Source organism: Bombina bombina, chromosome 4 (assembly GCF_027579735.1).
Source record: "Bombina bombina isolate aBomBom1 chromosome 4, aBomBom1.pri, whole genome shotgun sequence".
Lineage (NCBI taxonomy): Eukaryota > Metazoa > Chordata > Amphibia > Anura > Bombinatoridae > Bombina > Bombina bombina.
The window spans coordinates 839,489,889-839,504,830 of record NC_069502.1 but is presented as its reverse complement, the minus strand read 5'-3'; the positions used below and the strand labels follow the sequence as shown (position 1 = coordinate 839,504,830).

General features: G+C 35.8%; 1 protein-coding gene across 4 annotated transcripts in view; it reads right to left on the bottom strand.

Annotated features, from left to right (window-relative positions):
• Positions 1–9,224: 9,224 nt before the first annotated feature.
• LOC128657223 (oocyte zinc finger protein XlCOF7.1) overlaps positions 9,225–14,942 on the bottom strand; it is a 69,681-nt gene continuing 63,963 nt past the window's right edge. For all 4 annotated transcript variants that reach the window (XM_053711485.1, XM_053711486.1, XM_053711484.1 and 1 more), the window contains one exon: positions 9,225–10,374. In XM_053711485.1, coding sequence (XP_053567460.1) covers positions 9,698–10,374 — 677 coding nt within the window. In that variant the 3' untranslated portion in view covers positions 9,225–9,697. The remainder of the gene's footprint in view (positions 10,375–14,942) is intronic.

Sequence of the window (14,942 nt, the reverse complement as noted above, 5' to 3'; positions counted from 1 at the left end):
CTCTGCGCCTAATCCCGTGTTGGGGGAGGGGTAGAGTTAAAACTCTGTGGAGATGGTCTGTTTTCTCTGGCCATTTCCGCGTAGGTTTTCTCTTTAGACTCTAAACTTAGGGGAAAAGGTGACACCCTAGTTTCGGCCACTATTTTAGGACTGGGCTTTTTCTCCCTTTTATCCCCCTGTTCACTATACTGCTGAATAGAGTATAACTTTGTACTCTCTTTGATCAGCCATTCCAATGAACAGTTCTCACCAAAATCTCTAGCTAAGTTAATTTTGATGGGTGTGTGCAGTGCTTCAAAAAATAGATTCACAAACTCTGAGCCTTCAAATATGGGATCATCTTCAGCCATGCTGTACGCATTCTTCAATACAGAAAGGAACTCGATTGGACTTTGATTCGCACTACATTTTAAACCATATACAGCTATTTTTGCTGCAGTTTTAGTGCGATGTTGCCTGAATTCTTTTCTGCATTGTCATTTTATTTCATTCCAGGAATGAATATTCATATCCTTTAGTGAAGCAAATAATTTGTGATGTTTACTTTCAAATACCCAGGGTAGAAATTCAATTTTTAACTGCTCACTTGTAACACTCATTATAGATAAAGCGTTTTCAAAAGCCTCTAAGTGGTCAATTATGGAAGTTATAGTAACTACCCTCTTCATCTGCGGCGTAATAATCTTCTGGGCCCCAGAGTTAGGTAGTTGCCTAGGGGAAAAATTTACCTCTGGGCCTAAATTAGGGCTATAGTTTTGGTATCTTTGTCTATTTTCCTGCCTGGTATCTTGAAACTCATTTCTGTCCCAGTCCTTATAACTGCTAATTTGTCTCTATAATTTATCTATTTCCTGTTCATACCCTCTTTCAGCCGTCACGGTATCTAATTTTTAGAGGTTTTTATTTCATCTTGGCAGTTTTCAATTCTTCGTTCGAAAGCATTAAAATCAGTCACTAATTCCTGATTATATGTATTTAAGTCAGAAGCCTTTTAGTCTAGCGTGGGAAAAACCTCTACCTTTGCCTGAATAAAAGCATCTTGAAATTCTTCATAAAGAAATTATTCTCATCCCTTAGGCCGTCCTAATTGTCTGTCTTGTCCTGCCATTTTGGTTAGACATCTCGCAGCTCAAATACATTAGGATCGCCCAAGTTTCGAAAATTAATTCATCACGCCCCCTAAGTTCTGTGCATTTATTAAGTTGCAGTAACATTTGGTATAATTCCCCATCTTCAAACCACATATCTAACTAAATATTTGGCCTTATCTTTACACCCATTAATATACATGGAGACATCGTCCCCAATTGTCAAGTCTATTCATGATGTGGTTCATGGCTTCTAATTTGAGCGTTTTTTTCTGTACCACTTCATTGACAGAGGACCTTGGAGAGGGGCACAATTTCATCTTGTACAGAAACGCTAGCATTACTTTTTGCTGAAGACATCGTTATCCTAGTGTATTTAATAAGATAAAAACGCTAATACAATTTGACCAATGAAGAGAGAGGGGAAAAAAAAAATTATATCTTCAAAATATCAATATCAATTTTGAAAAATGACAAAATTAATATTTTATTAATCTTGAAATATGAAAAATCAATATTTTTATGAATTTTGAAATATGAAAAAATTATATTTTAGCTAATTTTGAAATATGAAAAATTAATACTTTTATGAATTCTGAAATAAGAAAAATTAATATTTTTTATGAATTCTGAACTATGAAAAATTAATATTTTTTTTATTAATATTTAAATATGAAAAATTAATATTTTTATTAATTTTTTAAATATGAAAAATTAATATTTTTATTAATTTTTAAAAAAATTTATTTTTAATAATATTTCAAAATATTAATATTAATCTTGAACACGAAAATCAATATTTCAATTTAAAAAAAAAAAAAAAAAACTTCTATATTTTCAAAATATCAATTCGAAATATGAAAATTTTTCTCCCTTCTATATTAATTTCTATTTACCACAAATATACTATATCAATATGATAATTATTTATAATAATCTCACACAGTGCCTCCATATAATTATGTCAGTATATTTATAAAAATCTTTAGTAGTGCTCTCCAAATAATATGTTAGTATATGGCTGGGTTATAACTGATAAATTAACAATCTTTCTTAAATTAAAACCCACAATCAAACATACATTGCAAAGACAATAAAATTAATATAAATACCTGAATTCTTTATTATTAGTAAATAACTATGAACACATTGAAATATAGATTTGTAATTGTAAGGATCAAAATAGGAGTCAATATGATATACGTTAAAAACAAAAACTATTTAAAATATGCTATGCAAAAGCTCCATGCAAATTTATCTTTAAAACCAGTCTTACTCACAATTGAATTTCATTCAGTTAACACAATGAGGCTAAATATAAACCACTAAACATTCAGACTGGCACAATTCTAAACAGTGCTTAAATCAAACAATAGGTCAATATATGGTACTAATACAAATTCTAACTTGGATACTACAGTACATATATTAATAATTAATATGAACAGATATTTAAATGTCTATTTATTTAGATTGGAGCAATTCTTAATGGCTTATAATTAAAACCAATTCTAAGATAACTATATATATCCTATATTTTGCACAGATGAATTATTTAGCATGCAGATACAAAACTTAGCCTTATAACCAGATTATGAGCACAGTTAAAATACAGAGTGCTCTTAAATTTAGTTGCTATAGCAATCTCTTAATATATTACCAAGATTATATTCAGCTTCAAGGACTTGTTCCACCTCATATAAAAGAAGTGTAATTGCTATGGATAAGGAGAAGTATGGCCCACTTTGTTTTATAGTTTGACTGTCTCCCACGCAAACAGTTCAGTCAGTTACAAACACAGCAGCCAGTGTCCTTTCCCCTCTCCTGCATACAACTTTTATTCTTGTAATCATAGGTGTGGAATATGGGTGGCCCTTCGGAACCTGCTTTGTTAATTGGCCCTTACGAAGCTGAACATGTTCACCATGGAAACGCATCATTTGAACAGTTAATTCCCTTAACTGTCCTACTGGATTTTGGCCACTCGGGGGCAGCAGACATACAACACAGCAATACATTTAACCAGCATTTTTAACAACTTAATTATTTCTATGAAGTGGTTATTCATTTGATCATAACTTCCTGCAACAATTATTCACAATATTTGTTTTGGATAGGGTAGTATCTTATGAATTTTCTGATCATTTTGATATGAAACATCAATATATTATATTAAAATAATTTATCCTGTTAATTATTCTGAAATTAATGGCATTTATACATCTAATATGGTATTCATGCAAATATAGCATGTTTCACATTTTCAACCAGTTCTGCCTGCATGCATTCCTCTATGGTCCATCTGAAAAATTATGTTATATATATGCACACACAGGTATTAATTCTATGCTGTTCTTTAACAAAGTGGGTTTATTGTAATTTCCTTTTATATATATGTTCTAGTTCTTAAATATATATATATGGGTTAGTTTTAAGTTATTTCAAACGCACAGAACTATTGGCAATTGTTTCCCTTTGTAAAAAAAAATAATGTATTTATTTTTATTTGTGTCATCTTCCCCCCCAGCTGTATGTCTGCAATACGTCTTTAAATGTCAGAGATTCAGTGAGTTAGAACTGTTGTCATCACACATGTCGTGCAGCACATGTCTTGCTCTGAAGTACACAAAGATTAGGTGACAAATTCAAAGAGGGCCCTTGAGCACATCCTTCACCGGTCAAAACACAGACTATTTACTCTAAATAATTCAAAGGGGTTTCCCTGTAATTTCAGTACTATCTTATCCAGCTATTTAGGTTTTATCCTTTTTTTTCTCTCATTACCAAATGTCTTAGAGCCATAAGACTCTGCACATAGTCAAATGAGCATGGTCACTGAGTTAGTTCCTTTAGGAAAAATGTTTGTGTGCTTTATACAGCAGGGAAGGTGTGCTTCAAAGCTATGCTGATTTTCAATCCTGATAAACGTGCATTCACCCAGCTAAACCCATCTGGTAGGGGGTTGGACCCATAGTGGATTAGAAGCTTGTTGTCACATACTCATGTTCAATTAATCCTGTGGTCTCATCTACCATATACAGTGGTATATAAAAAACTATATATATATATATATATACACACACATATACATATATATGTATATATATGTAATTTTTCATCATAATATTGCATATACTCTGACATTTACAAGTTACTTGAACTCTTAAAAGGTTTTATGTTCAGTAATAATAATATGTGCAATCAATGGCATTACATTACAGTTGCACTTCTGTTTGTCAAAATTCAAAAAACAATATTCTTGTTTGCTTTTTTTTTTTTAAATTTTTTTTATTGAGGTTTAAAGATAATATAACAAGATACCAGTTTACATAAGGAAAAACATCATCATGTCGGTCATTGAGAAGTGACAACAACATATGTTACTCTATCAAGCGGTATTCAATATCATCTAACGAGAGAGTAATAGGTGAATCAGAAGCATATAAACTGGATATTACGATTGTAACCTTTTTTTTTTTTTTATAAACCAAATTCTACTTAATATTGGAATATATAATTATAGTGTAGATGCCAAGGGTTTGGAGAGCCTAGCAACAATATAGGTGATATGTAAGGGTGCAGTAGCTGAATTTAATCAGACACGTTTAGTGGGTGGGAGGCAAAGGATTCATTGGATGGGAAAATGCACCTACAATTTAGATGGGTAGGAATATGGTTTGGATGGGGGTGTAGGGTGAGGCAGTGGGCAATTAGCCACTTTGAATGAGAGAGGGAAGGTAAAGTTGGGGGGGAGCGGGGTCGTAGTGATAGCCATTATAGGAGCTAAGATGGCACTATATGTCATTAAATGTTAAAGACTTTCTATAGTTAGGGATTAGGAGAATAAATAGGGAGCTACGGCTTGAGGTAATATGAAAACTTTTTGTGTTAATATCAACCTTGTCAGATAAGGCATGTAACTATACATTAGGTAGTATTAATCTATAATAGCTGAGAGCTTAGCTTAAGGTTACTTTCCTATTGTTATATAATAGCTAAGATGTCAAAGTTTTGTGCCACCAGTAATATACATTATAAACAATGAACAAATAAACAAAAGACAGTGTATAGAAGAACCATAATTGATGTAAGAGACTTAGAGAAGTTCCAGTAGATTAGAGGAGCCTTAATTGCTGAGATAATAGGGGAAATGTGGGGGACAACAGTCCCTGATCACATGTTGTCAGAACATAACCAGGTTTAACTTTGGTAGCGTCTAGAGTAGTGGAGTAGGGGTTCTATCCCATGTGACTTAACAAGGAGGAGTGAATTGAGTGGGTACTAGATATGGCTAATATATCACTCCCGATTAGCCAATCAAGGTCCTATATTGTAGGATAGAGACTGAGGAGAGCAGTGTGCAACATTAAAATGAAATGCATAACAATGTTAAGGTATTCTATATAGAGAGAGTATAACGGCAAGTAGTAAAAACGTGTGGAGATGCACAGCTAAAGATATATGGCAGGAGCACGAGTATATAGTGTACCTCGGTTGGAGTAAGATGTGAAGGGTAAATAAATAACGTGGAGCTAATGGGGACGAGCCTAGAAGTAGTACTATATCTTATAGACAGAACACAACAAAGTGTACAACAAAGTCAACTAAGTGAGTCTGAAAGTTAGCCAGCTTTTCTTCCGAGCACACTCAGAGAAACCGATACTTATAGCGCATAGTTTAAATCCTCAACAAATGTGCATGAATATGTAGCAGAAGACAGTTCACATAACTCAATGGAAACTAAGTATAGTCCTAGAGGGAAATATTTTAACATCGCTACTAGAATATGCAGCTAGCACTAAGGCAACATGTCATATATTAAATTAGTAATTAATAGTCCGTGCCTATGTAAGAGGTAGTGAAGCCTAACACCGTAGAATAGGCTGGGTAACATGTACAGTTGATATTTACCTTTGCAGTATCTTTAGGAATAGAGTCGCACCGCTAAGATGGCTGCGTTAATAAACAGAATTGAGGGAGCTAATGTATCCTCAAACTGGACCTACAACTCTGTCCCGGCTGCTGGCAGAGCGCAGGTGTTAAAAGCAGAAGATAGAGTTCTATCATATGGATATGCCATAGATAGCCATGACTACGGAAGTCTAGATATCTATGGATGAGTAGTTGCTGTACTATTAATCACTCCTACCTTAGGTGAGCTAAACAACGTATTTGGGTGAGCAAGTGTTTTAAACTGATCTAGGTAGAATAAACAGTTATACACATATATAGATATATGGTGGCAAACATCACTTAGTCCGCTGTCTCTGAAAGATATATAAGTACACCACTATGTCTGTCACATATATAAAAATAAAACCTGGGAACACATGTCAACATAGGTTCATTATAACAACAAAGCAGGTGTTGAAAGTGGGTGCTGAAACAACAATTGTGGGCGCTTCTCTATATTACAAGCAAAGGCTGTTAATAGCGACATATAGGAATGGGGTAGATGCTGCTGTCTAATATCTAATATATCCCACAGTTCCCCCAGGGAGAAAATGCAAAAAGGACCATTACACAGAAGATTCAATATTATTCATCAATGCGGGAACTTAGTCCAATAATCCAACCACGTGAAGGGCTGCTTATAATCATGAGTGCCAGAGTCACACAGAAGGCAGGTCAGGATTCATGAAGGATTAGCCGATTCCGAGTTCAGGCAGCATGGGGTCAATTTTATAGGCCAGAATGGGGGGTAAATTATAGTACCTGCGGTGGGACGCTGGAGCAGGATAACGAAAGCCGTCAGTCATTAGCTGCATGCTCGCAAAAGATCTTAGTTGCTGGCAATAAAGCTTGAGCTCTGACTGCTGCGTAGTAGCAGATCAGTCAGATACAGGTGACATATGGGTTTTTTCTATAGGACATTCAATACCTGTCATAGGCGTCGGCTTGTCCTGTTCCACGGTAAGGGCAACAGTGTGTTCTATCTGTATAAGATCCTGGGAGCCAAGGGTAGCGCTCCAGAAGTGTATCTCAGTCTCAGGTTCCCAAAAGCTAGTGTAACCACTTGTGAACTCTGGGTGTAACGACTGAAGCAGGCCCCTTAAAACACATCCATTTTCCGTTCAAAAGCCTTTAGCAGATCAGTGATGACTGTATGGGATAGGTATCCATCCATGTTGAAGGGGTTACAAAGTCCTTAATATTGTCATAGTAAGAGAGCTACTTTCGGTGAAGAGATACCAGCATGGCCTAGCTAGCAAGATGGCGCCTTCCCCATTTTCACTGCGGTGGTCTCTGTGGACATAAATCGTGAGATGTACTAGTGATCAAGTTTCTCACGCTGTCACAGTTGCTGAAAGTATGTTGCCTCTTAATCGGCTGCTATTCACCTAAAAGTTGCCTGCTCTGGGTGGTCGAAAATGCATAAATCTGAAAAGTATAGCTGGAGGTGATGTGAAGTGCAACCGCTCAGATGCAGAGCTAGCTCCACCCCCCTTCTTGTTTGTTTAACAGTACACAACAAAAAATATTCTACAGCCATCAAGTGCTACAAGGCAGCAGCAAAAAGGCACATGTCAACATAGGTTCATGATAACAACAAAGCAGGTGTTGAGAGTGGGTGTTGAAACAACAATTGTGGACATATAGGAATGGGGTAGATGCTGCTGTCTAATATCTAATATACCCCACAGTTCCTCCAGGGAGAAAATGCAAAAAGGACCATTACACAGAAGATGTACCACTGATCAAGTTTCTCACGCTGTCACAGTTGCTGAAAGTATGTTGCCCCTTAATCGGCTGCTATTCAACTAAAAGTTGCCTGCTCTAGGTGGTCGAAAATGCTGGAGCTGATGTGAAGTGCAACCGCTCAGATGCAGAGCTAGCTCCACCCCCCTTCTTGTTTGTTTAACAGTACATAACAAAAACAATTCTGCAGCCATCAAGTGCTACAAGGCAGCAGCAAAAAGGCACAGCAAAATAAAAGCAAGTTTCATAATGAAACTTGCTTTTATTTTGCTGTCTCCCTGTCTGTGGTGTGCCTTTGCTGCTGCCTTGTAGCACTCGCTGGTTGCAGAATTGTTTTGTTGTGTACTGTGTTCAAGTTACTTGAATTGTTAAGGTTTTAAATTCAGGTAATAATATGTGCAACGGCATTACAGTAAAGTTGCACTTCTGTTTGTCAAGATTCAAAAAGCAATATTCTTGTTGTTTGTTTATGAAACTTGCTTTTATTTTGCTGTCTGGTCCCTTTGCTTTGCTGCTGCCTTGTCTTGTAACAATAGCTGGCTGCAGAATTTTTTAGTTGTCTAGTACTGCAGTGTTAACAAGTTACTTGAACTGTAAAAGGTTTTATATTCAGGTAATGTGCAATGGCATTATTACAACAGTACAGTTGCACTTCTGTTTGTCAAAATTAAAAAAAAAACAATATTCTTGTTAGTTTATGAAACTTACTTTTATTTATAAAGATGTTACCACAACGGCTAAATCTGTGTCTGTGTACTCCTTGCATGTTCAAACCTTAATACCAATAACATAAATAATATGTTATTAGATTTTTAATCCAGGAGTGTATGTATGTATATATATATATATATATATATATATATATATACACACACACACACAGGTATATATATATATATATATATATATATATATATATATATATATATATATATATATATATATATATATATATATATATATATATATAATGAGTTTGGATTGGAAATTCTAGATAAATGCTTAAATAATGCACAATTTAACCCATTCGATTTTAGTTTTAGTCGAATTTTAAAACTAAAACAATTCAGATGACTAAAATACGACTAAAACTAAAATGGCATTTTAGTCAAAAGACTACGACTAAAACGAAATCAAAATTTGCTGCCAAAATTAACACTGCCGCTGCAGCTACCAATACTCTTACTAAAGAGGATTACACAGTATTTCCCCAGTCCAACTTGAAGAGAAACTACCCATTAAAGGACCTACATTTCTTCAGAACACTATCTTCGCTTCCTCATTGTTACAGAGGCAAAGAATAACTTGGGAGTATGGGTAGTGGGAGGATACTTAAGCTCTGGCTGTTGTGTCTTTGCCTCCTCCTGGTGGCCAGGCAGTGATTTTCCCAACAGTAATTTAATCATGGACTCTCCATGCCATTGAAGAGAAATAATGTTATTGTTTTAGTTAAATAAAACTATTTTTTATTGTTATTATTAATGTAATAATTTTTCTCCTTTCTCCTTTTCTCCTTTCAATAAAGTACTGTTTAGTAAAGTAAAGTTGATCAAATATGAATGATTAACCAAATAAACTGGATATAGTTCACCTCCAAATAATTTCATTCATTTCAATGATCTATCTATGCATATCTAATGATATAAACCCAAATTAGTAATGGTCTGATATAACTGGTAGGAATAATCTGAAAACATATTATTCTAAAAATGAAAACCATTATATAAATCGGTCTTATTGACTAGTGATTTAAATCAAATCCACCCTGGGTTCACCTTATTAACGACTGAGGTGCAGAGAAGGCTTCAAACAGCTCCAAAACTGCACGCCCCAGGGGGTCACATGCTGTCATCATTAGCACTTGGTATTGTGTGGATGACAACTACATGCCACCCCCTGCACTTAGGAGGTTAAACTGATTTTTTAATATGAGTTTTCTGATGCCTAATAAGAGTTGCTTTCAGAGTAAAACATTTTCCACAGTCAGAACATGAAAATGCTTTCTCTCCTGTATGAATTTTCTGATGCGTAATAAGATTTGATTTCTGAGTAAAACATTTCCCACAGTTAGAACATGAAAATCCTTTCACCCCTGTGTGAATTTTCTGATGTGTATTAAGAGTTGATTTCCGATTAAAACATTTCCCACAGTCAGAACATGAAAATCCTCTCTCTCCTGTATGAATTTTCTGATGCATAATAAGAGTTGACTTCTGAGTAAAACATTTCCCACAGTTAGAACATGAAAATCCTCCCTCTCCTGTGTGAGTTTTCTGATGTTTAATAAGAGATGATTTCAGAGTAAAACATTTTCCACAGTCAGAACATGAAAATCCTTTTTCTCCTGTATGAATTTTCGGATGAGCAACAAAAAATTGTTTTAGGTTAAAACATTTCCCACATCTAGGAAAGGAAAATGGCTTTTCTCCTGTATGTATTTCAAGATGTTTAAAAATATGTGATTTCTTAAGAAAACATTTACCACATTCAGAACATAAATTTCCCACATGGCTTCTTTGATTTTGAAGAAGTAAAGAAGCATCTGTACTCTTATCTTGGCTAGGATTATTGCAGTTTGTAAATTCACCTGTCAATAAGAAACACAATGGGAGTAATGATATTAATTGCATAATTATATCATGACAACATATATACTGTTATGATTTAGTCAGTCCCCTACCTTTGTAGCAGACACTGTGACCACTAGACCTTTTCACAGCTTCTATGCGAAGGCTTAAGGGCAGTTAGGACATTAGGGACTATTTCTAAGAATTCACACTTTGTCAAAGAACAAACTAAATTAAAATTAATATTGTTTTTCCACCTAATATAATCTAGTCCTTTTAAAATTGTGTTCACAGAAACATTTAGTAATACAATTATTTCAGCCCATATAGTATACTCCTGGCAAAAGAACAAACCCAATAGACCACAAAAAACAGGGTAAAGGAAAGAAATGGAAAAACCATTCCCATCATACACCTAATTCTAAGAGAGTAACATCCTATAGCATAGAAACTGATACTTCAGTTAATACTTCCAATCAAGAGGGTAACCAAGCACACACCAGCAGATCTAGTCAGGAACCAGACAGACTCCAAACATTGCAAGGGAGAACACGACTAACCACTTTAGTTAATACCCCCAAGTAGTACTCCAAAAAAGGATCTGCCACCTAGATATCCGAGTCAGATAAAGAAAATTACAAAGAAGCAGTAATCAATCCCTCAGACACACCTCTCATGCACCACCAATTACAACTTTTAAATAAATGTTTATCATTTGCACCTTCCACCATACTTGATGTTAATGCACTAGTCAGGAAAATCACTCTAAAAAAAAAAAACACTTCGCCAAACAAGCACAAACTGACACAAACACAGTTCAATCTACTGTCACAAATAATTTGAAACAAGGCCCTCAAATGCAGATTTTACAGTCTCACACCACACCACACAGTTAACTAGTCTCTCTGACAACACATCCAAGGATAACTCATCCATGGATATAGATATCACATTCGCAGACTTAAGTCACCTCAACGATCTTATTCCACTTCAGGCACCTACCCTAAGACAAAAATAGTATGCACATTCCTACACCACTTATAAACACAATAAGAGCAAATCATATTTTTATCCTGTACATAGCAGGAGTGTGAATCCATAGAAATGTTCCATAATTTGGTAGAACAAGAAATGACCCAATTACACCAAACCATCAAAGACATCCCAAATATTCACAAAGATAACTTAATAGGAGAAAGAAAGTCATTACAAATCCAAAAAAATAATCCTAACATAGTCATTACCCCAGTGGATAAGGGAGGGGCCATAGTAGTCCTCAACAAAAAAGATTACAAATCTGAGGCCCTCTCCTAACTCACAGATACCAACACTTATCAAAGACTCCCTTTTAATCCAACAGAAAAATTTAAAAGAGAACTTCACACACTATTAGATACAGCTTGTGAAGAAGGTCTCATTAAACAACAATTTGTCCAACATTGCCTCATAGATCATCCCACTGTTCCTTTCGCATAGTCCCCAAGATCCACAAAACTCTTGTTAAACCACCAGGCAGGCCCATAGTGGCTAGCAGGGGATCACTGTGCGAGAGGTTGGGAGACTGGCTAGATAATGTACTCCAGCCTATAGTCAGATCTCTACCAGGATACATTTGAGAAAGCACACACTTGATCAATAAAATGGAAACAATCAAATGGGAGAATAACTACAAATGGTTAACTATAGATGTCTCCTCCCTGTATTCTAGCATTCCCCACTCGGAAGAACTAGAAGCACTAAAATTCATATTAGAACGTTACACAGATTTTCCAGAAAAGTTTTTATCAGTTTTCTTATAGAGATAACAAAATATCTTTTGACCCACAATTACTTTGTGTTTGAGGGGATTTACTACCTCCAAAGATGTGGCATGGCTATGGGGGCAAAATTTGTATATGGGATACTTTGAGATCAGCCACATCTTTGGAGGAGACTGTCCCCTCAAACACAACATCATAACATATGGAAAGTTTATAGATGACTTGATCTTAATTTATAAAGATGACCAAGTAACAACAATTGCCCAGTACATCTCAATAAAAACAATCTCAACCTCTCATTCACACACAAGACTGATGAATCAAGTATAGAGTATCTTGACCTACAGCATGATGATAACAATATCATTGAATTAGATAGAACATATATATATATATATATATATATCTATATATCTACCCACCCATTAAATCTTTGTACCGAAGAAGTAAAAGAAAGAAAATATGATCTCAACATCAATAATGCCCTAGTCCTGTGGCCTCCAGTTATACATTCTAACATAACGGAGGCCTAATCACTTAGATACAGGACCTGAGCATTTCACGGGATCACACTAAGTATTAACAGATCCCTTTTATTGTAAACTTGTATATCCTTTTAACCCCAGTATTGCTTTAATTATCTTATCTAATATTTTTGTATCACACATTTTCTTAAATAACCTCTATTACTTAAAATATACATTCTTATAATAATAAGCATTGGTTTTCTACAGATTGCCAAAAACTAGCAGTGTAAATTAACTTGTCTGAAACAATAATATGCATATTGTTATATGTTTAGAAAAATGTAATTTCTACTATGCCATCAAGTTAGATTTTATAGCACCTGTATACTCCATTTGAGCCCATCTCCTCCCCAAATGGGCGAACACCTACCTTCTATTGGCCGACACACAGTACTTAGGCTCACCTGGAGTATCAGATAACTATCTCTGATGAACTGCATGTACGCAGGCGTGAAACGTGTCAGCTAGAAGGAGCCTTGCCTACCTGTTGTCTCCTACCTGAATACACCTGGTATCCTGGCTCCGGTATCCTTCTTTCTTCATAGTTTGCATTTCAGCCCATAACCTAATCTTTATAACTACTAATTGTGTGCTAGTGGTTTAAAGAAGGATGACTTTAGAACAACAAAAAACAAATAAAATGGCCCCAGGTGGTGTAGTATATCTAAGCAATATATAAAATCTTCATCAAAGAGAAGAATCTCACTCACATATCAACTACACTTTGTGGGATAATCAGCAGCTCCCCAGCCAGCTGTATTAAGACCACAATACAGCTAAACCAAAAGGATATCAACTTGTGACAAATTTTTAAAATAACATCAAACCACAACAGTGAATGAGTTAACTTAAAAAAGGCTAAGAGCATTTACATAACAGGAAAGAGGGTTAATGTGCAAATTAGAGGGCTACTAAATACAGTACAATTACATAATTAACAAATGCATATTAAAAAGACAAGGCAATAACACCTACTCTGAATTTAAAATAAGCAGTACATTTTTTTCTGCCAAATTTATTTTTGCCCTTTTTCCACCACCCTGTCACATGTGACAGACATCAGCCAATCACAGACTAGTATATGTATAAATAAAAAACTGATACATTTATTTCTGTCTTGACACTATGAGTCCACGGATCATCTAATTACTATTGGGAATATCTCTCCTGCCCAGCAGGAGGCGGCAAAGAGCACCACAGAAAAGCTGTTAAATATCACTTCCCTTCCCTCCCACTCCAGTCATTCGACCGAAATAAAGAATCATCTAATTACTATTGGGAATCAATACCCAAGCTAGAGTGCACAGATGATAAGGGAGGGACAAGACAGGGACCCTAAAAGGAAGGCACCACTGCTTGAAGAACCTTTCTCCCAAAAGTGGCCTCAGCCGAGGCAAAAGTGTCAAATTTGTAGAATTTTGAAAAAGTGTGAAGCGAGGACCAAGTTGCAGTCTTGCAAATCTGTTCCACAGAAGCTTCATTTTTGAATGCCCATGTGGAAGCAACAGGCCTCGTGGAATGAGCCGCAACTCTCTTTGGAGGTTGCTGTCTAGCAGTTTCATAAGCAAAACGAATAATACTCTTCAGCCAAAAAGAAAGGGCAGTAGCCAAAGCTTTCTGTCCCTTATGTTTTCCTGAGAAAACTACAAATAAAGCAGAAGACTGACGAAAATCTTTAGTCGCTTGTATGTAAAATTTTAGAGCACGAACCACGTCTAAATTATGCAAAAGCCGTTCCTTATTAGGAGGAGGAATAGGACACAATGAAGGAACAATAATCTCCTGATTAATGTTTCGGCCAGAAACTACTTTAGGAAGAAAACCCAACTTAGTACATAAAACTACCTTATCCGAATGAAAAATAAGGTAGGGTGACTCACACTCTAATGACAAGAGCTCTGACACTCTACAAGCAGAAGAAATAGCCATGATAAACAAAACTTTTTAAGATAACAACTTAATATATAAGGAATGCATGGGCTCAAACAGAGCCCCTTGAAGAACTTTAAGAACTAAAATAAGGGGAGGACTTCCGGTGGGTGGGCCTAGAGCTAGCAGGGCGAGTTGTGTGCTCTGTGTAGCTCCGTGTCCATACCCCCTAGGATACGGACTAACAGCTGCCCAAGTGGGAAAGCCCTTGACGGGACGAGTGTCTGGGCTAATATACCACAGGAGAAGGGGAGAGAAAGAACCCTCCCTCACCGAAAGTCAAAGCACGCAGGTTAAGCGTGGAAGCGGACTCTCTAAAAGAAAGGAAAAAGGAGCTACAAACAAATGTGGAATATCTAGAGCTGCAAGTGA